Below are 21,456 nucleotides of genomic sequence, written 5' to 3'. Positions count from 1 at the left end.
GTAATGTATCACAAAGCGAATACCGTCCGCACTGGCGGTATGTTACGTGATACCACGTACTTATCCGTTTGCGACTATTACAGCACCATCTATCACAAAGCGAAAAAAGTGGTCCAGCTAAAACATTCATATTTCTTTCTTTACGTAGTACATGAATATGTGATAAAAATGGGGGTTCCTATTTAAAAAAGCACAGTTCATATCCGTTTTACCTATGGCAGCGCCATGTAGTGGGCCAACCATAGCACCATCTGGTTTCCCCCTTCAAGCTAGACGAGTTAGGTTCTTTGTAGTTTTTTCATTTGATGCTTACTTCGTGAGATATTTGGCTCGGTCACTATCAGTGGCCCTCCCTGTATAATGTTGAAATCCCAGCTCCAAATTTAATGTATTTATTTACAGTTTTTTGTCAGTGTTTGAAAGCTGCTTTTCTGAGAAAAGAATAAAGTACAACATTGATATGATATTAAAAAAAAGGCCTTGTATTACAAAAGGAATCAAATTATATGTTAGGAAAAAGAATTTTTGTTGACTAATAAACTGGTAACACATGAAAAGATTCAGTGAAATTATATGGACCAAGTATGAAATTAGAGATAAGTTTAAACATAAGATGTGACTCAACCACCAACTGTATGTGAAGTGCTTAATGCTAACCAAAACTCTCTGTCCAGTACAATGTGACTTAATAATCAAAGTAATCATTATGCACATATTATGAGTTAGGAAGATAGAGAGAAATGTATAAAGAAAGTAAGTAATCTCATAGTTCACAATAGAATGAAACGAATTTGTAAAGATGGCCAGCACAAATCAGACATTTCAAAATTTTCGGACATGTAGGAAAGCTGACAGATAAACATTTCACTAAAGCAGAGCAGGATCTTCTGAATAAAGCTACATAGGATCTTCTGAATAGAGCTACATAGTAGTGTGATTAATAATCTTTCGGTTAACACAAAAATAGCCTACACAAGGCACAACTCCCCATCGTAGATCAAAACAAAATTACTTTTCAATCATTTCAGAGCAAATGTAGTGTGACAGTGAAGAAAATCACATACTAGGAAATGACCAATCTACACTGTGAAGTATTAACAAGAAATTGAAAGCATAGGTTTAAAAGCTGGCAGCCAACATGTTTGTTATGCTGACCGATGACTATCAGAATAAAATTTAAGAATTTTTTGGAAAGAACAACAACAACACGATCCTGTGCACAAATTTAATGCACAGAGTGGGAAAGTCCTTGAAAATGTAATTTATTCCTTACATAAAAAGAAATAAGAGATTGCTTGATTATGAAACCTAGAGCCCCATTGTTACATGCACAACCGAATGTTTGTAAAAACAAAGATGTGCTTGTTCAAGCTGTTGTGCAAAAAACTCATTTATTGAATAAATTCTGTGTGTATGATGAAATGGTCATCTTTCCAAAATTATGTGAAAAACAACTCTTGTGGTTTTGTACCCAAATTATGCACCCCTCTTTTCTTCACAAATTGCTAATGTAGTACATTTTTAAAGTCCAAGGAAAGAGCAATGATTTACAAAAAAGTTACATGATCAGTAATGTTAATACAGTGCTCATTATTTTGCTAGGAGATGATCCAGGGCTTTGTTTCTTACTAACAAAGTGAAGACATGTTTTCACAATATAATGGCATGTTTTATTTCATGTTTTAACTTATAACAGTAAAAATACACCATTCAGATTTTTAACACTAACTAGTACTTTTTAGAGACCGACAACACGCACAAACGACTTGCTGTCGGCACACTTGAAACAAGGACTGATGCACATGTTGATGGTATTCACTGATAATTTGATGCATTTTCAGTTCCATATACTGTATTAAAACATGAAATTCTTACAGGTTCTGTATTGTTCAAATTACTTACTGTAATGACATTCAGTTTTTGTATTGTTAACAATTTTGTGTTAAGTTCTCTTTTTTCCACTCTTACTAAATTCAAAGGAATAAAATAATGGTAAATGTTATTTTATAAAGTTGAAAAATAGAAACTTTAGGATTCTAAAATATACCACATGTAAAGAACAGCATATATTTAACTTTTGCAAAATATTCAGTTCTTTACAAAAAAAGTGTACTGTTTCGTAGTCATCAGTGTTCTGACTGGTTTGATGCCCCACCACGGATTCTTCTCCTGTGCCAGCCTTTCCATCTCAGAGTAGCACTTGCAACCTATGTCCTCAATCATTTGTTGGATGTATTCCAGTCTCTGTCTTCCTCTACAGTTTTTGCCCTTACAGCTGTATGTTTAGAACTCAATAATAGTTTCCAATTTAGTGAACAACAAATTTCCATGAAATATTAGGAAAAGTACAGTCGGAAAAAAATGTTTGATGCCTGTGGCATTCATTATTATGATTTACATAAAATGATGTCTATAAGGTAACTAATTTTTACCACCAAAACCTTTTACTTTGAAAGGTGTAGATAATGTTTCAATCGGTTGTGAAATAATTTGGTGAAGTATAGAATTTTTGTAAATGCTTTAGTATAAAAGGTTAGTGGCTCTGGTAATTTGCTTCTGTACCGTGGCAAACAAATCTGCTCCAGTCCGGAATCGCTGAACCATTACACCAACAACCTGAAAACAGCTTTCGCATCCCGCAACTACCCTCCCGACCTGATACAGAAGCAAATTACCAGAGCCACTTCCTCATCCCCTCAAACCCAGAACCTCCCACAGAAGAACCCCAAAAGTGCCCCACTTGTGACAGGATATTTTCCGGGACTGGATCAGACTCTGAATGTGGCTCTCCAGCAGGGATACGACTTCCTCAAATCCTGCCCTGAAATGAGATCCATCCTTTAAGGAATCCTCCCCACTCCACCAAGAGTGTCTTTCTGCCGCCCACCTAACCTTCGTAACCTCTTAGTTCATCCCTATGAAATCCCCAAACCACCTTCCCTACCCTCTGGTTCCTACCCTTGTAACCGCCCCCGGTGTAAAACCTGTCCCATGCACCGTCCCACCACCACCTACTCCAGTCCTGTAACCCGGAAGGTGTACACGTTCAAAGGCAGAGCCATCTGTGAAAGCACCCACGTGATTTACCAACTGACCTGCCTGAACTGTGAAGCTTTCTATGTGGGAATGACCAGCAACAAACTGTCCATTCGCATGAATGGACACAGGCAGACAGTGTTTGTTGGTAATGAGGACCACCCTGTGGCTAAACATGCCTTGGTGCACGGCCAGCACATCTTGGCACAGTGTTACACCGTCCGGGTTATCTGGATACTTCCCACTAACACCAACCTGTCAGAACTCCGGAGATGGGAACTTGCCCTTCAGTATATCCTCTCTTCTCGTTACCCACCAGGCCTCGACCTCCGCTGATTTCAAGTTGCCGCCACTCATACTTCACCTGTCATTCAACAACATCTTTGCCTCTGTACTTCCGCCTCGACTGACATCTCTGCCCAAACTCTTTGCCTTTACAAATGTCTGCTTGGTCTGTGTATGTGCGGCTGGATATGTGTGTGTGTGTGTGTGTGTGTGTGTGTGTGTGTGTGTGTGTGTGTGTGTGTGTGTGTGTGTGTGTGTGTGCGCGCGCGCGTGTGTGTATACCTGTCCTTTTTTCCCCCTAAGGTAACTCTTTCCACTCCCGGGTTTGGAATGACTCCCTCCTTACCCTCTCCCTTAAAACCCACATATTTTCGTCTTTCCCTCTCCTTCCCTCTTTCCTGATGAAGCAACCGTTGGTTACGGAAGCTTGAATTTTGTGTGTCTATCGACATGCCAGCTCTTTTGTTTGGTAAGTCACATCATCTTTGTTTTTAGATATATAAAAACAAAGATGATGTAACTTACCAAACGAAAGTGCTCCCATGTTGATAGACACACAAACAAACACAAACATACACACAAAATTCAAGCAATCAACAGTTGCTTCATCAGGAGAGAGGGAAAGACAAAAGGATGTGGGTTTTAAGCGAGAGGGTAAGGAGTCATTCCAATCCCGGGAGCGGAAAGACTTACCTTAGGCGGAAAAAAGGACAGGTATACACTCGCGCACACACAAACTTGTCTAGGTAACTGTCCTTCCAGTAATTCACTTTAACACCATTGTGTTCCCGTTCCATAGTGATAATATAGAGTGCTTTCCCATTCTGGTAATTGCTAGATAAAGGCTTTAAAAAGCTGAAAGTGGTTGTGAAATGAAGGAGAAGTTTAAATAAATAACAGCCTGAGTGGGGAAAAATGCTCATTCATTCAGTGACTAATAATAATTGCATTTTATTATAATACCAGCCTTATCCAGATTTTATAAGTTTATAACTTCTCATTTGTCGATATAAGCAGTGAAGAGTAGATTCATATAGCCTCATGGGTTTCCTTTCTTTATTTAAAAATTTTCCACTCATTTTACATGCCTGCAGAAAAATAGCATTCTGTTGTTAAAGACCCTCACAGACAATAGGCCTGTACATTTTCGGGAAGTTCCTTGAATATTTTACTGTCATAGCATATTTCATCGCCCCTGCAGATGCCAATCTTGGGGTAGATAATTCATTGCATTTTCTCTGTTTTCTTTATATGTTGATTTAGAAGAAATGCAGTGTGAATAATTGTAAAAGTCTTATTGGTACTGAATGGTTAGCACACTGGACTTGCATTCAGGAGGACGACATTTCAAACCTGTGCCCGACTGTACTGATTCAAGTTTTGTGCAATTTCCACAAATCACTTCAGGCAAATGACAGGATGGTTCCTTTGAAAGGGTATGGCAGATTTCCTTCCCAAATCCGAGCTTGTGCTCCGTCTCTAATCACCTCGATGACGGAATATTAAGCACTAATCTTCTCCATATTGATACTGAAGAACATAACTACATCCCATCTGTTGTTGTCCATTGTCTCATCAGTTAGCACGTATTCATCCAAATATCACAGTGTTGCTTAGATGAGAAAAAAATAGGATACGGAGTATACAGGGTGAGTCAGGACTATAAGTATATGTTTTGAGGGGTGATAGTATTAATGATCCCGAACAAGAAACTTCATTGGGCACATGCCATATTCTGAATGGTTTCGAAGATAAAACACATTTAATTTACAGTATTGTTTATTCTCTGTATTATTCAAACATTGCCATTGTTTACAATTTACCACTGTATAGAGGAAGTTGAGATGAGCAATTTGCGGTCTATCAAGTCAGAAAACTACATCATATTGGCATACAGAAACTACCCAAGCTACAGCGTATGCGCGTCACGCAAGATTTTCAATATTCTCACACTCTTCGCACAAACTTTTACTCCTGGAGAATATTAAATGTGTTCTATGCCAGAAATCATTCAGAATAGGGCATATGTCCATATGAAGTTTTTTTTGTTGAGAATCACTACTACTATCACTCCTGTAAGCATGTAACTTCCCTTCTGGTTCACCCTATGTTTATAAGATGGTGATGTGTTTGATTCATTAAAGTGCCAGGTAGGGTCATTGTGTGTGTGTGTGTGTGTGTGTGTGTGTGTGTGTGTGTGTGTGTGTGTGTGTGTGTGTGTGTCTGATTCACCTCCTGACTGACACTTCCTGTGCATGTCCTTTTTTTGTAATGTTTTTCTCACAGTTTTATGTCTATCAGTTTGCATTATATTTCAAATACTGCCATAAGTTCCTCAGTCTTATTGTACAAAATACAATCCAGGTAGTGTCTGATGACAAAGTTCTTTCAGAAGGAGGAGGAACTTTTCCAGTAAGAATCCTGGCTTTCCATTTGTTCCGTTGGTTTCCAACCTCCACTTCCCTTTTAGGTGCTACTGTTATTATTATCATTATTATTGTTGTTGGTTTTGTTAATACCTGCACATTTATATTTTACAGTGGGTGAGAGTAAAACTCAAGTACAAAATTTCAGAGAAGCCCTTTTCTCACATTTTTATTCACTTCAATATGTATTATAATTATAAAAAAAAAAAACATTACTCATGGTCTCAAGATTTTCTTCCGTCCAGTGCAGCTGTTGTATGTGTCAGTACTACTACTACTACTACTACTACTACTACTATTGTTCTACTGAATAACATTTGTTCCATTTCAGACTCCTCCATCAGTCATAAGGCTTGATGAATACCCTTTTCCTTCTGCATTTGAGTTCACTTCTGAGGCACCTGCAGAGAAGCCTGGTGCACTTGTTAAACCTAAACCACGTGTGGACCAGAAATTAATTAACAGGTAAGTTTTGTTTACAAGTGTTTCGGAAAAGTAAAAAGATTGTTTTAGCTTAGTAGACTTACACACACTTCAGAGCAACATTTATGTAACACAGCAACACTTTTTGATGTTGAAGGCTTTCATCTGGTGACTGTGCTAAAACAGTCTCTCAAAAACTACGAATACATGCATACCAGCCTTCATAATGTTGGCCGGCCGGAGTGGCCGAGCGGTTCTAGGCGCTACAGTCTGGAACCGTGCGACCGCTACGGTTGCTCGAATCCTGCCTCAGGCACGGATGTGTGTGACGTCCTTAGGTTAGTTAGCTCTAACTAGTTCTAGGTTCTAGGGGACTGATGACCACAGCAGTTAATTCCCGTAGTGCTCAGAGCCATTTTTCATAATGTTGGAAAAAATGTGCTAATCCTACTGCATAACTGCTCACTTCTGTCTGTTCAGCCAGTTCCATTACAACTTTCCAACTTTTACTTGCCAAATAGTATTGAGTCCTCTTTATTTGCTGTTGCCCAGTCCAACAGTTAAGATAAAGTGAAGAAAAAAATTTCCGGGCTGGTCCATAATGTGACCTACTTCTGGTTGCCCAGTCTGATGCACTGACATTGCAGCTGGTTAGCCAGTTGGAAGGATGACTGTTACAGACAGCCACCATAATAACATCCTGTCTCGCTATGTAAACATGGTTGGTGATGGAAACAGCTATTTGCATCCAGGTAAATGTTGGCTGGATGGAGCTGCCTGTACCAACATCACTGTGAGGTGTCCAGTGATGATGATAAACAGCTGTGGGAACTTTAGCAGTTTCACTACAGGTTTGGAGTGCCTTGTTTCTGCATTTGTATTGAACAGTACAGTCACGAGATGAACTGAACAAGAGCAGTTTCTCAATGGAAATTCAAACTGCAGTGTTTCGTTGTTAAACTGTACTGTACTTGTTTGTTCAACATAATCACATTGAACTGCTGCATTGCGTTCCTTTTCGTAACATAAAATATACTGGGTTGCTGCCTGCCAATAAGCAGCTGTACAGGGTTAGATTCATAGGTAATTAACATTTTAAGCTCCAAGTTACTCTCTCATAGATTCTACCATGCTCAAGCTATGCAGTCACTGCAGTGTTACCTGCATAAATGAAGAGTATGCCCATCACCACAGGCACCAGTTCATGTCAGTATTCTGATATATTTCTGGAAATAATTATCTGCGATTCTACTAACTGCATATTTAGCATTTCCAATCACAAGAAAAATAGTGTGGATTTAGCAGTCACTACACAATATAAGTGTGTTTAGTTGGCATGCTGTTCACTGAAAATTATGGCATTTCCTTGTCACTGACTTGCAGTCAAGGAGGATGAAAACTTTACAGAACATTGTTGAAATAGCCCAAAATCTTTTTCTTTCACTTGCTTACTAAGCAGGATCCAATGCCCAATGCAGAATTTCATGCTAATTGCTAGGGCACAAGGATACCCACTCCTCCTGCTGCACAACTTAATCACAATGGTAGTTTACCTTTATCTGTGGACAGACAAAACCCTTTGTGGTTTGCTGAGATTACATTCAGTTTGTGTCAGAGGAGTACAGTAAACCATGAAAAACATGGCCATGTTATACTATCGATCTGTTCATATATGTTGTAAAAACTCTAACCATATTCTGCATTAGAAAACAGTGAAAAAGTGTAAAATTTCAAAGTCAGAAGGATATCCTCTGTAGAAGTTGACAAAGCTTTGATCTTGCAGGGTGCAACACAGTGCAACATGCAGTCATACAGTTACGAATTCAGTAGTCCAGTGGGCAAGGCTACAAATAAGCTGCTAAGCCAGAGAGCGAGAAAATCAAAACAAATTGCAAAACGATTTAGAAAACATATCTGAATGGTGCAAAAATTGGGAGTTGACCCTAAATAACGAAAAGTGTGAGGTAATCCATCTGTGCTAAAAGGAATTTGTTAAACTTCAGTTACACGATGAATCAGTCTAATCTAAAAGCTGTAAATTCAACCAAATAGCCAGGTATTACAATTATGAACAACTTAAATTGGAAGGAACACACAGAAAATGTTGTGGGGAAGGCTAACTAAAGATTGCGTTTCATTGGCAGACACTTAGAAAATGTAACAGATCAACAAAGGAGACTGCCTACACTATGCTTGTCCGTCCTCTTAGAATACTGCTGCATGGTGTGGGATCCTTACCAGATAGGACTGACGGAGTACATTGAAAAAGTTCAAAGAAGGGCTGCACCTTTTGTATTATCGCGAAATATGGGAAAGAGTGTCACAGAAATGATACAGGATTTGGGCTGGACATCATGAAAAGAAAGGCATTTTTCGTTGTGACGGAATCTTCTCACAAAATTCCAATCACCAACTTTCTCTTCCAAATGTTGACACAGGCCTACGTAGGGAGAAACGATCACCACGATAAAATAAGGGAAATCTGAGCTCGTATGGAAATATATAGGTGTTTGTTCTTTCCGCATGTCATACAAGATTGGAATAATAGAGAATTGTGAAGGTGGTTCAATGAACCCTCTGCCAGACACTTAAATGTGATTTACAGATTATCCATGTAGATGTGCCTGTCTCATATCAGGTGACTGGGTAACGCATAATTGCCAGTCCAGGATCGACAGGTAGGTTTCACATGTACCTCCTGGTACAGGGCAAGCCAAGAGGGGATGGGTGATTGCCTGAGCTGCGACCTTCCAAAATTGCCAATTTGTCCCTCTGTCAAGTGTTCGAGAGGTGTGATCTGAGATGTGAACAATCACCTAAGGAGGGTACACTCTGCTCTGAGGGAGGAACCCCCTTTGGAAGCAGAGCGTGCCATCGGAGATGCTGGCAATTATAGCGGATTTTCTCTCAGTGAGCCAATCTTCTTCTCCATGGTCAGTGTCTACTAACGGAATGAGGCTCAAGATTCACAGACCCTCCCTGCTGCACCAAGGTTCCTCGTGGTTTCACTTACTGGAGACTGTCAGTCCTTTGCTACAGGAAATCAGTTTATTATTCAGAAAGGTGTTGATGCAATTGCTGGCCCTGTGAAATCCTGCTCTCATTTACACAATGGCACTTTGCTTTTGGAGACTACTTCTGATTCCCAAGCACGGCAACTGCTTGCAGCTTCGCTTCTCCTCAGCTATCCTGTTGGTGTCAAGGACCGTCGAACACTGAGTTCTTCCCGTGGTGTTATTTGCACTAGGCTGCTCGAAGGTCTGACCGAGGCAGAAATCCAAATGTACCTCCCTGATAGGGGCGTCATTACAGTTCATCGGGTGATGAAAAAGGTAGATGCATCCTTAGTGTCCACACGCTCTCTTTTTCTCAATTTTGGTAGAGTGGTGCTGACATAAAAGAACAAAGCAGGCTATCAAGTGATCACAGTCTGACCATACATTCCATACCTGATGTCCTGCTACCAGTGTCTTCGTTACATCCCCACTCAGCCAAATGTGTAACTTGTGATAGGGATGCTCACAAAGGTGGTTGTCCACCTCCATTTTCTCCACTGCATCAATTGCAGTGGTGACGGTGCAACCTCCTCTTGAGATTGTCTCAGGCATATGCTTTCCATGTTTTTAATGATCATGCTATGATGGCAAACTGCATTTGTTATAAACAGTTGCATACACAGTGTCGTAGCATTCTTTGGAATAGCAAGAAAGCTAGCTGGATTTCATTTACTAGTTCTTTTAACAGTTCCACTCACTCTGCCATCGTGTGGGCCAACTTCTGACAACTCTCTAGGGCAAAGATCCAGTCCCCAATGTCTGGCTTGACCTTAGCAGATGATGTGATAGTGGACCCTATTGCTATCTCCAACTCCGTGGACCACTATTTTATGGAGATTTGGACCTCCACCCACCATACCCTGCCTTCCTCCATCGGAAACAAGTGGAGGCGGCTCTAGCAATACCCTTCTCTTCTCAGAGTCGAGAGTGCTACAGTGCTGCCTTCACTATGAGGGAGCTTGTTCATGTTATCACTTCATCCCAATCTTCCGTCTCAGGGTCACAAGATGTTCACATTCAGATTTTGCGAAACTTCTCTTGTGAGCAAGCACTTCCTCCTTCATACGTACAATCGCATCTGGGCGGAGGGCACATTTCCTAGATGTTGGTGTGAAGCCACTGTCATACCCATACCTAAGCCCAGTAAGGACAAACACTTTTCTTCTCGTTACCACCCCGTTACCCTCACTAACTATGTTTGCAAGGTGATGGAAAGTATGATTCATGTCTTGTTGGCCCAAGTCTCGCATTTTATTAACCACTGCACATTGTGGATTTTGAGTGCGCCCTTCTGCAGTTGGCCATCTTGTCACTTTGTCAATCCACGTGGTGAATGTTTTTCTGCAGAAATGCCAGATTGTGGCCATGTTTTTAGATTTAGAGAAAGCCTGCGACACCTGCTGGAGGACTGGTATCATCTGTACTCTCTACATGTGGGGCTTTCGAGGCCGTGTGCCCCATTTCATTCAGAAATTTTTAAAAGACCAAATTTTCAAGGTGCATGTGGTTTCTGCGTTGTCGGACACCTTTATCCAGGAAAACGGGGTGCCTTAGGGTTCCATCATGAGCATTGTCCTCTTTGGTATTGCCATTATCCCTATTATTGCCTGTCTCCCATCAGTTATCTCCGGCTCCTTTTTGTTGACAGATTTTGCCATGTGTTGCAGTTCTCCACAGACCTGTCTACTTGAGCGACATCAGCAGCCTTGTTTCGATTGTCTTTACTCATGGAGCATCGAAAATGGCTTTCCCTTTTCCACTGACAAAATCCTTTGTATGAATTTCTGACGGTGCAGTTGGTTTCTTCCACTGTCTTTACATCTTGGGCCTGTTGTTCTTCCAATCATTGAATCTACAAAATTCCTGAGGCTAATACTTGATAGGAAACCTTCTTGGTCCTCCCACGTCTTACCTGGCCACCTGCTGTTTGCAGTCCCTCAATGTCCTATGTGACCTCAGCGGTACTTTCTGGGGAGCGGATCGGACCATCCTCTCCATTTGTAACAGTCCCTTGTCTCTTTGCAACTGGACTATGGGTGTTTTGTTTATGCATCTTCACGTCCATCCATCTTACCCTCTCTCAATACAATCCACCATCATGGCATCCATTTGGTCACTGGCTCCTGTTAAACTAGCCCGGTTGAGTGCCTGTATGCAGTCACTGCCGAACTACTGCTGTCGTACCGCCGTGATTTCTCTCCTCAGCAGATATGTATGCTGTTTGTCTACAATGCCTGGCCACCTATTCTGTGCCTCCTTCTTCAATGACTCCTTTGATCACCAGTATGGGGTGCATGCCTCTTCTGTTACCTCCTGGAGTATGTTTTTGGCTATTGCTCCAGCAGCTTAACTGCATGCTACCTGCCATTTTCCGAATGGGTGTGAAACCCTTCACCACCTTGGCTTCATGCAGCGGCCCATATTCACCTTTGAATTCATTCGCTTCCTGAGGACACTACTCCAACCTCGCTCTGTCACCGTAAGTTTCTCGAGCTTTGCATGGAACTTCGCGATAATACCTTTGGACTGACTGGTGTTGAGTGTGCCTTCATTATTAGTACTGACAGATTTTTGATATCTGCTTCCAGAACACTGCCCAGTATTCACAGTGGAATTCTTCGCCCTGTATCAGGCCACACAGTACATCCGGCGACACAGGCTTTTCAATTGTTTCATCTGTTCATACACTCTGTGTCCTGCAGAGCCTGTGCACGCTGTACACCGTCCATCTCTTAGTGCAACGGGTCCAGGAAAGCTTTCACTTGCTCAGTCTTGATGGAGCTACTGCCATATTTATATGGGTCACTGGTCACGTCGGTCTGACGGGAAATGAGGCTGCTGACACTGCTGCGAAGGCTGTAGTCCTCGTTCCTTGACTTGCTAGTTCTTACATTCCCTCTGATCTCATGTATTGCCATCTGTCAGTAGATGTTGTCACTTTGGCATCCTCACTGGTCTTCCTTTCATGCAAACAAACTCCAGGGATTTAAACCTCTCCCCACCTCCTCTCAACTCTGTTGCTGCAAGGAAATCATTTTATCTACGTTGTGTATTGGGCACAGCCTTTTTACCCATGGCCATTTAAGTGGTGATCCCCCACCACTTTGTGCTCATTGCCCTCACCCTTTGACAGTTTGCCATTTCATGACAGAATGCCCTTTTTTTAACCACTTACATTCTCATTTATGTTTGCTTTGTGAATTATCAGAAGTTTTAGCAACGAAGCACAGGCTGTCGACCATTTTACTTTCCATATGTTGTATCAATATGGCGAAGGAGATTTAATCTTTAGTTCAGGACCTCCGTTGTCTCTGTGGCATGGACCTTTCTCCAAGACCCTGTTTTTAGCTATCTTTCCTTCCATTGATTTGGCTTAATGTGTAGCTGGTTTTAACTTCTTTTTCATCTTCATGTTCCACAGTTTTGACACTGGCACTTATGACCCTAGTTATTTTTGCACCCTAAAACAAAGCAAACAGTTCAATAAGGGTTCAATACACTTCATTTTAATAATATAAAGGCATCATTTAGGATCACTAACTAAAAATGGTGGTGCCAATAATAAGTAGCAAAAAGCACTGTGCATGTCTGATGAAACACTTACCCTTTACATATCAAAGTAATATACCTTCAGAAAATATTGAGTGGATGCCTGTCATTCCTTTGAGAAACATGAAGGTTTTGTGTATCTGTTGTGTCCCAAGAAATAAATATTACGACGTGTTCAAACTCATGAGACACCTAAAACAATAAAGATAGTTTCAGAATTTTGCCCCGTCTTGAATAAATTTTGGTGAAGGCCAATGTTTGCAAGGTACTTTTGTTTACACTTAACAAAAATTTTGATTAGTTACAGTTCCTTTGTTACTGATCTACCTGCATAATTGATTTAATACTAATACACTAAACTAATTTATGTTAGATCTACAACCTGTAAAAAATTACCAGTAAACCTAGGGTAAGTAGGTCTGAGACGAGGGTGCCACCAGAAGCATTGAAACTGCGATAATTACATAATCTTATGCTATGGAAAATGTCACTGCTGTGGGATTCAGTGTGAACTTAGGTATTAAAATGTGCATTTAGATGGTTGTAGGTTTATAGCTAACATTAATTCCCAGGAAAATGCTTGGCCATAGCTTTTAAGGGTCTGTAGCTAATTTATACAGTCGATTGGAGCAAACCACCTCTAGTGCAGTTTTTTGTACCCTAGATAATTATGAATAATTGTTAGAGGTGCATGAACATTGTTGCAGCACATGTACCATACAGCACATCAGTTTGTTAATAAGGAGAAAAATATGTGAATAATCAAATGTTACGTTTACTTTATGAACATAACAACAACCACTACCACTACTATTACTCCATTGTGCTGTATAGTGCAAAATATTGTTCATTGTTCTCATTACAATTATCTGCTAAGATAGTGTGTTCAGTTGCAATCCGTCATGTAAAAATGATAAAAATATCCATATGATTTTTAAAAAAATTCATTCAGTTTTTAAAAACTTACAAAATAGTAATTTTTTGCCGAGTGTAAACTTTTTGAAACAATTACTTTCTGAAGGAAGGCAAAACAAAATACATTTAGGATACCTCACAGTTGTTCTCTCTACCTCTCTCCATGTCTTCCTCATTTTTGTTGATAGAATTGTAATTGGGAATGGTTAACAATATATTAGAAGGAAATCTGGTAGCCTTTTTTTATTTATTCATCTGCATGTTGAAATCTTTGGAAAAAGTCCCGTAGAACTCTTTAAGGAATCATTCACTTAGCTTTTCTCTCACATAAAGTCATAGGCGCTCGCGTCAGGTCAATTTGACCTGAGAGTCTTTTCTTCTGTACATAGTCTTTGGCATGGTGAGAAACAGAGGTAGCCAGTCCCACGTAAATTCCATTGTTATATGATTGTGTCTTGAGGTCTGCTGACTACCACTGTCATTGTTTTTTTGTGCGTGTTTTGACCCGACTGGACTACCTGTGTCGCTCCAGTGTTCAGTGAAGTAACCCAACACGACCACTTGTGCTGTTCAGTATTTCAGAGAAGCGACCAGACATGAGCGCTTATGCATGATCACTATCATAGTCTTTGATGTGCATCAACTCAGAAGTAAATTTGTTACTTCTTTTCAGGTCAGTTACATGTTTTAGGAAGTGTTCATTGAATACATGGAAGTTTCAATGTTGTTTCTCACGTCATTTCAGAAAATGTCCAAGTTTCTCATAGATGAGGAAATTGTCAGAGCTGTTATGAACTGATGATTAACAGTCTCTATCTGATGGTAGTTCAGAAGATAGAAAGGACATCATCGAAATAAATTGGCATGATACAGATTCAGATGTAGTTGCCTCTTCAAGTGACATCATTGCTAGCAATTATTTCAGTATGAATAAAGATGGGCAGACTTAATGGCATATGAAACCAGTTAGTCACAGGGGAAGACACAAAAGCCAAGCCAGCTGCTTTAGTGCTAGCTACAGCGGTGAAGACTCCAGCAGAAATCATCTCTCTTTAATTTCATGATAAATTGATGGATGATATTATTATGAACACTAACATGTATATAATGAACATTTGTAGGTAGTTTGATGGATCTTGTGACACACAAGATAGTCACCGTGTGGAGATAAGTGTCTTTCTAGGTCTCCTGCTACATGCAGCTTCTCATCTCCATTTGAAATACATGTGGGATACGGGTGGACAGTTACTATGCCATATAGAAGATTCCTGTTTGTACTTTGCTGCATTTTCTTAGATGGCAAAAGAATTAGAGATGAGAGGAAAGAGACTAGACAGGTTAGCTGCTGTGCGTGAACTTACCGCACCATTGGAAGGTAAATATTTGGAGTTACACACTCCTGGAGAATTCGTGACGATCGACAGGCAACTAATTCCATTTCATGGACGATATTCCTTCTGACAAAATCTGCCAGAAGAGCCAAAGAAATGCGGCCTAAAGCTTTTTTACATTAGTGGACTCGAGAGTATTTTGTCATAATGGCCTTTGAAATATATGTAGGCACAAAGCCAGATGGTACTTTCAACAAACCAAACAATTCTTCAAAAATAGTTCAAAGTTTTATTATTCCTTAAGAAGGTACTGGCAGAAATATAACTACTGGCAACTGGTACACTAGCCTGCCACTTGCAAGAATTCTATTGAAAAAAAGGTTGACATTAATAGGAGTATTATGAGAGAACAAACCAGGTCTTTCCCTACAATTTTTGCCCAATAAACAAAGAACTGTAGCTTCACACCTGTGCAGTTTTACAAAATAATGTAGCAATGGTGTCATATGTTCCAACCATATTGCTATCTGTTGTACTCCTCTCTGTGATCCATTATGATGGAAAAATCAATTAAGATAGAGGCCTTTAGAAAAAAACTGGAAGTTATAATGTTTTATAATTATACGAAAGGTGGAGTAGGCATTTGTCATCAGTTATGTTGTAATTACAGTGGTGGAAGAACAAGAAAAAGATGGCTATTAGTAGTGTTTTTGTATTTGGTAAACATACCAGCTCAGAATTCACACATCCTGTACATATTGAGCCCTGGTAATAAAGTTACAAGAAGTGAATTTCTGAAGAATGTGCCTGAGGAGTTATTAGTGGACTATATTGTCCAAACGATGAACAGTTTGTATAAACATCAGATTCTATGACAAAAAATGAAGCTTTACCTAGCAGAGAGGAATTGGTACCAGCACACAAAGATGTGAACAAGAAGACCAGCTGCCACTACCTAACAAGAGGAGGTGTCACTAGTGCCCAAGTGCAAATGAAAGTAAGCATTCCACAGTGTCTGCAATCTGTTCCAAACATGGATGTAAAAAGCATACTAAAGTGATAACCATACCATATAAAGATGACAAAGAATGAACATTTTATTCCAGGTAATGTAAAGTATCATATCTCTATCTTAAAAGGTTACTAAAACTACATGAAAATAAAAGATGATCAAAATATCACTGAAATCATCATCATCATCATCATTTTAAAATGGCATAAAATGTTAAATAATTATCACATGGTATGATAGAGTATTGTGTGCTCATAGACCCTATGCAACTACTTAAGGGTTAAGAAAAATCTGTGCATATAAGTTAAAATTTGTGACAAGGATCCTCTCGCCAGGAGGATCACCTTTTAACTTAGGGCTTGTTTGATCAAATGGATGCAGATAACACCTTCATGTCCTGACAGTAAGTCGTTTTACACAGTTGATATATTTTTTCCTTCTAGCATAGCTGATGCTTGTAGTTGACACAACCATTTCTGTGTGTTTTTATCACCATTTTGTTGTCTGTCTTTTAAGCCTATAAGGTTTCTAGGGTAAACTTACAGGGGTGGTCAGTAATACCAGATGGAGGTTAGTCATCTGCCTCACCAGATTCAGGCACCTTGACAGTCTACAGTATTACACAGATGAACTGCCGTATTGCTGACAAATTGATTTTGCAGGACCTGTGAGGATTTCACTTGCACCATGTACCACTATAGTGGTTGAACATCACCATGGTATTTATAACACCTCTACCCTAAAGGCTGTGACAGTGTAACCAGGGCAACAGCCAAACAGTCCATGTTGGATGTGTACGTCACACCTACATTACAGGATGCTATTTGCTCACCTTGTGTCTCCCGAAGTTGCTGTCCCTCTTGCTGAAGATCAGGCATGGTTGAGGTACTGTTTATGATTTGGCAGTGAAACAGTCCTGGGAAAAATGCAAATCTGCTTTCCAGTAAAGAACATGTAAATTCTTTTTAAGGAGTGTCATTAATTTATTCAGCTTTGAAATCTTTACCACAACACTGTTCAAAATACAGTCATGAAATATTATGCAGTATTCCTTAGGATTGACTGCTATGTAAGTCATGAGCTTAAAACTCATTAAATATGACAGAGATCACATTTAAATGTTACTGAATCAATAATGATGTTGCATAATAACCAATCTGTGGGGTGAACACACTTCTGCTCAAAATACTATCTATAACAACACACAACCTTGCACTGATGATTGCTCACAGTGGTGGACGTCACTGAAATCAATGTTGGCTGCAGTGGAGTTTCTGTTTCTTAGCTTTTGAGCAATCGGCAGCTGCTACCATATAAGACCATGCTATGATCAACCAATGGAAATGCCGTGTGGCTAGGGCCACTCATCAGGTAGACCGTTCGCCTGGTGCAAGTCTTTGACTTGACGCCACTTCAGTGACTTTCGTGTCGATGAGAATGAATTGATGATGATAAGGACAACACAACACCCAGTCCCTGAGCGAAGAAAATCTCCGACCCAGCCAGGAATTGAACACAGGCCGTTAGGTATGACATTCTGTCGCGCTGACCACTCAGCTACCATGGGCGGACATCAAGCAATGAAAAGTTGAGATGCTGGTTCCAAGTGAATAGTCGTGCCTTCACTCATGACCACAATGTAATAGCCAATGTGCTACCCAAGAGTAGGGCTTGACACACATTACACAACATTATAGCCCACCCTGGACCAATTTGCGATGAATATTAATTGATCTTATGCTTTCTAAATATACCTATAATGAAATGAAATGCACCGCTTTTCTTTCGGATTTCCTAGATCATCTATTAATCTTGCTATTAATTGCTATCCAAATTGCTGAGCAAGACAACATATTTAGGTCTTGTAACCTACTTCCTTAGTGGGTGGATTAAATTTCCACCAGATTTTTCCAGTGACTGTTAGACTGGCATCTGCCTTCCCTTCCCGCCCCCCCCCCCCCCTCCTTCACCCCCTCACCCCGCCCATTCACATCATCATCATGTGCAAAGAGTGTTGTGGAGCTTCCAAAGTTATCCACCAGCTTATTTATGTATATTGTGAACTGTAATGTATAACACTCCATGTGATATACCTCAAGTTAAATTTACATCTGATGATTGCTCCCTTTTTAAGAATGACATGGTAAGCTCTGTTGACTAACAACTACTGAATCCAGTGTTGCAAGCCAGTTTGGAGAATTCCAAGGAAAGGAATTGTGCTCAACCATTACTATGTTGAACAGTTATTCTGTTTAAGCTACTAGTCGCAGACAGTTTTGGATGTGAACATGAGCCTTATTAACATCCCAGCATATCACTTACAAAACTACCATATAATATTAATGGAATTCGAGTTGTAATGTTGGATGCAGCAGGAATTATCATAATTTTCTGAAGGCACAAAATTGTAGGTGCTGTACGGCATGTGGAACGTGACATAGAAGATGTAAGAATTATTGCTACATATCACTTTTTCATTACTGTACTAGAACACTTTTGTTTATCATTAAACTTAAAATTTAGTGGTTCCTGAGAGACCTTTAGTTACTTAATACCAGGCATACGTTAAATCTTGAGACAGTGAATAAAATGAAAGCTGTGGGACTCTAGTGATAATAATATTCTGTAAAGTAGAATTTGAAACTACGTGACACATTAAAACTGTGTTCCATGCAAGACGTAGACCTGATACCATTGGCTCTAGTAGGCAGGTATTCTATCGACTGAGCTATCCAGTCGCAACTTGTGACTTGCCCCCGCAGTATTATTTCTGCCTGTACCTTTTCTCCTGCCTTCCAGTTTTCACAGAAGTTCTCCTGCCTGTCTTGCTGATGGTGGAAAAGGCATTTCTTTGCATTTTTTTTCTGCTTTCAGGAATGATAGTCCTGCAAGATATGTAAGAGAACTGTGAAATTTAGAATGTAGAAGAAGAGTTACTGGCAGAAGCAAAGCCGTGAACACAATTCGTGAGTCGTGTTTGGATAGTTCAGTCAGTACAATACCTGCTTGTGAAAGGCAAAGGTCCTAGACAGAGTCCTGGTCTGGCACACAGTTTTAACATGCCACGATATTTCAGTTCAGCATACACTCTGCTGCAGAGTGAAAATTCATTCTTGAGAAGTAGTATTTAATTATGAATTTTGGCTTGTGTTACACAATAAGGAAAAATGACTTGCTTCATAGTCAGATGAGTAAAATGCTTAAACCATTTCATATTTTTTCTTTATTTCATCAGACTGGTAAAGTGAGTAGACGTGATATCACATGCACAAACCTTTTAAATACGGTTCAGAGGAAGGTTATCCTAGTACGCTTTTTTTTCAAAAAAGCCACTGCCAGTTTTCTTTCTAGTTTGAAATTATACTCTGCATGTAATCACCTTCTAGGCAGATAAATAAAAACTAATCTGGGTAATGTAGTTACCAAAGGAGTGAATCTTACTACTGACAAATTTGTAATCCAATATGCAGAATTCACAGTTGTAATGAATACAGGTAGCATTTTGTTAGTAAGTGGATGACATAGCCTAGTTTAAATTATTTTAATGACTTAAAAGTTATTTATTCCAAAATATTTTGATTGTTAACTGATAATTTGTTGGAGATAAAAAGTATCCTACTGCATTAAAGTTTGTATTTAAATACAAATACTGAAAAATATGCACAAATAAAATAATTTCCAGGGAGGCCACACCACCAATAGGACCAGCAGAAGGTCTTTCTTACAATGAAGAAATCACCCACTTAAGACGACAAATGGCTAAATTAAATCGTCGTGTCATGGCCATAGAGTTGGATAATATTAAAAGGCAGCAGCGTGAAAAAATTATTTTGGCTTGTGGACTCGCATACATTGTTTTGAAAACATTAATATGGCTAAATCGCTCACAGTAGTAATCTGTAAATAATCTGTTAAAGAATGAAACTGTTCTTGTTAATAAGCTATGTAAATCCAAAGGTGCATTACTTGTAAGGTGGTGTGAATATAGTGTGCTAATGTATCACCAAATAAATATCCATGAGGCTTGTGACAGTTTATGCAAATTAAGGCTGTAATAAAATAGTATTAATTTTTGTAAGCCGTGTTGGTTTCTGTGATTCTGAATAATGACACTAAGCACCTGTGATCAGACTGACTTTGACTCCAAACATTGTCTGCTTATTAATCTGGAAATATAGCTTTTATATTTTTGTGCATTTTAGTTTGCAGTAGTTTTGTTCTTAGAGTTTGAACATTAATGATAAATTTGTGTATTTAGCCTTTCCATGACAAAGCTGAGCTCAGTTGGCTTGGAAAAACACCTTTATGCTTACAAAGAAACACTATTTGTGGATTTCTACATCTGAATACATTGGGCCAAGCCAAAACAGTAGCTCCACAAATAATTATAATGTTTTCTGATATAAAATGTTTTCATTCCATTGTGTATCAGAAATGTGTGTAAATCTTTGTAAATATGAAGTCAATGTCAGTGACAATTGTTGAAAAATAAACTTTTTTATATATTCTAATGCAACATGGCAACTTTTCCTTGCAGAATTTCGTTAATCAAATAATTAAAGAATTTTAATCCTTGCTAAAATTGCCATTGGTCAGTTTAGACTATTAAGTATGGCTGTATTGATGACACCATAAACAGTGACAGTTGTGAAAATACTTCACTTAATATTGTGTGTTGTAGTATTAGATACAGATATCTTTATTACACCACCCACTTTTGTGTGTTTGACCATTAAAAGAATGTGTGAACTATTAATTAGCTTTTAACTTTCCTGTTATGTTCGCAAAACTAATTCATCCTTTCACTGGGTTTCACATACATTGAAGGGCCAAAGAAACTGTTATCGGCATGCATATTCAACTACAGAGATATGTAAACAGGCAGAATACGGCACTGCGGTTGACAATGCCTATATAAGACAACAAGTGTCTGACACAGTTGTTGGATCGGTTACTGCTGCTACAATGAAAGATGACCAAGATTTAAATGACTTTGAACATGTTGTTATAGTCAGCACATGAGCAATGGGACGCAGGATCTCCAAGGTAACGATGAAGTGGGGAATTTCCCGTACGACCATTTCACGAGTGTACTGTGAGTATCAGGAATCCGGTAAAACATCAAATCTCTAACATCACTGTGACAGGAAAAAGATCCTGCAAGAATGGGACCAACAACATCTGAAGAGAATCATTCAATGTGACAGAAGTGCAACCCCGCAAATTGCTACAGATTTCAATGCTGGGCCATCAGCAAGTGTCGGTGTGCAAACCATTCAATGAAACATCATTGATATGGGCTTTCAGAGCCGAAGGCCCATTCGTGTACCCTTGATGACTGCACAACACAAAGCTTTGCACCTCGCCTGGGCCCATCAACACCAACATTGAACTGTTGATGACTGGAAACATGTTGCCTGGTT

General features: G+C 39.5%; 1 protein-coding gene across 2 annotated transcripts in view; it reads left to right on the top strand.

Moving 5' to 3' along the window:
- Nucleotides 1–20,549, top strand: part of LOC124776926 (transport and Golgi organization protein 11) — a 48,282-nt gene extending 27,733 nt beyond the window's left edge. For both annotated transcript variants that reach the window (XM_047252145.1, XM_047252144.1), the window contains exons 4-5: nt 6,079–6,212; nt 19,716–20,549. In XM_047252145.1, coding sequence (XP_047108101.1) covers nt 6,079–6,212; nt 19,716–19,926 — 345 coding nt within the window. In that variant the 3' untranslated portion in view covers nt 19,927–20,549. The remainder of the gene's footprint in view (nt 1–6,078; nt 6,213–19,715) is intronic.
- Nucleotides 20,550–21,456: the final 907 nt, after the last annotated feature.

Source organism: Schistocerca piceifrons, chromosome 2, assembly GCF_021461385.2.
Source record: "Schistocerca piceifrons isolate TAMUIC-IGC-003096 chromosome 2, iqSchPice1.1, whole genome shotgun sequence".
NCBI lineage: Eukaryota > Metazoa > Arthropoda > Insecta > Orthoptera > Acrididae > Schistocerca > Schistocerca piceifrons.
The sequence above is the reverse complement of the archived record's forward strand: the minus strand, read 5'-3'. Positions and strand labels throughout refer to the sequence as shown.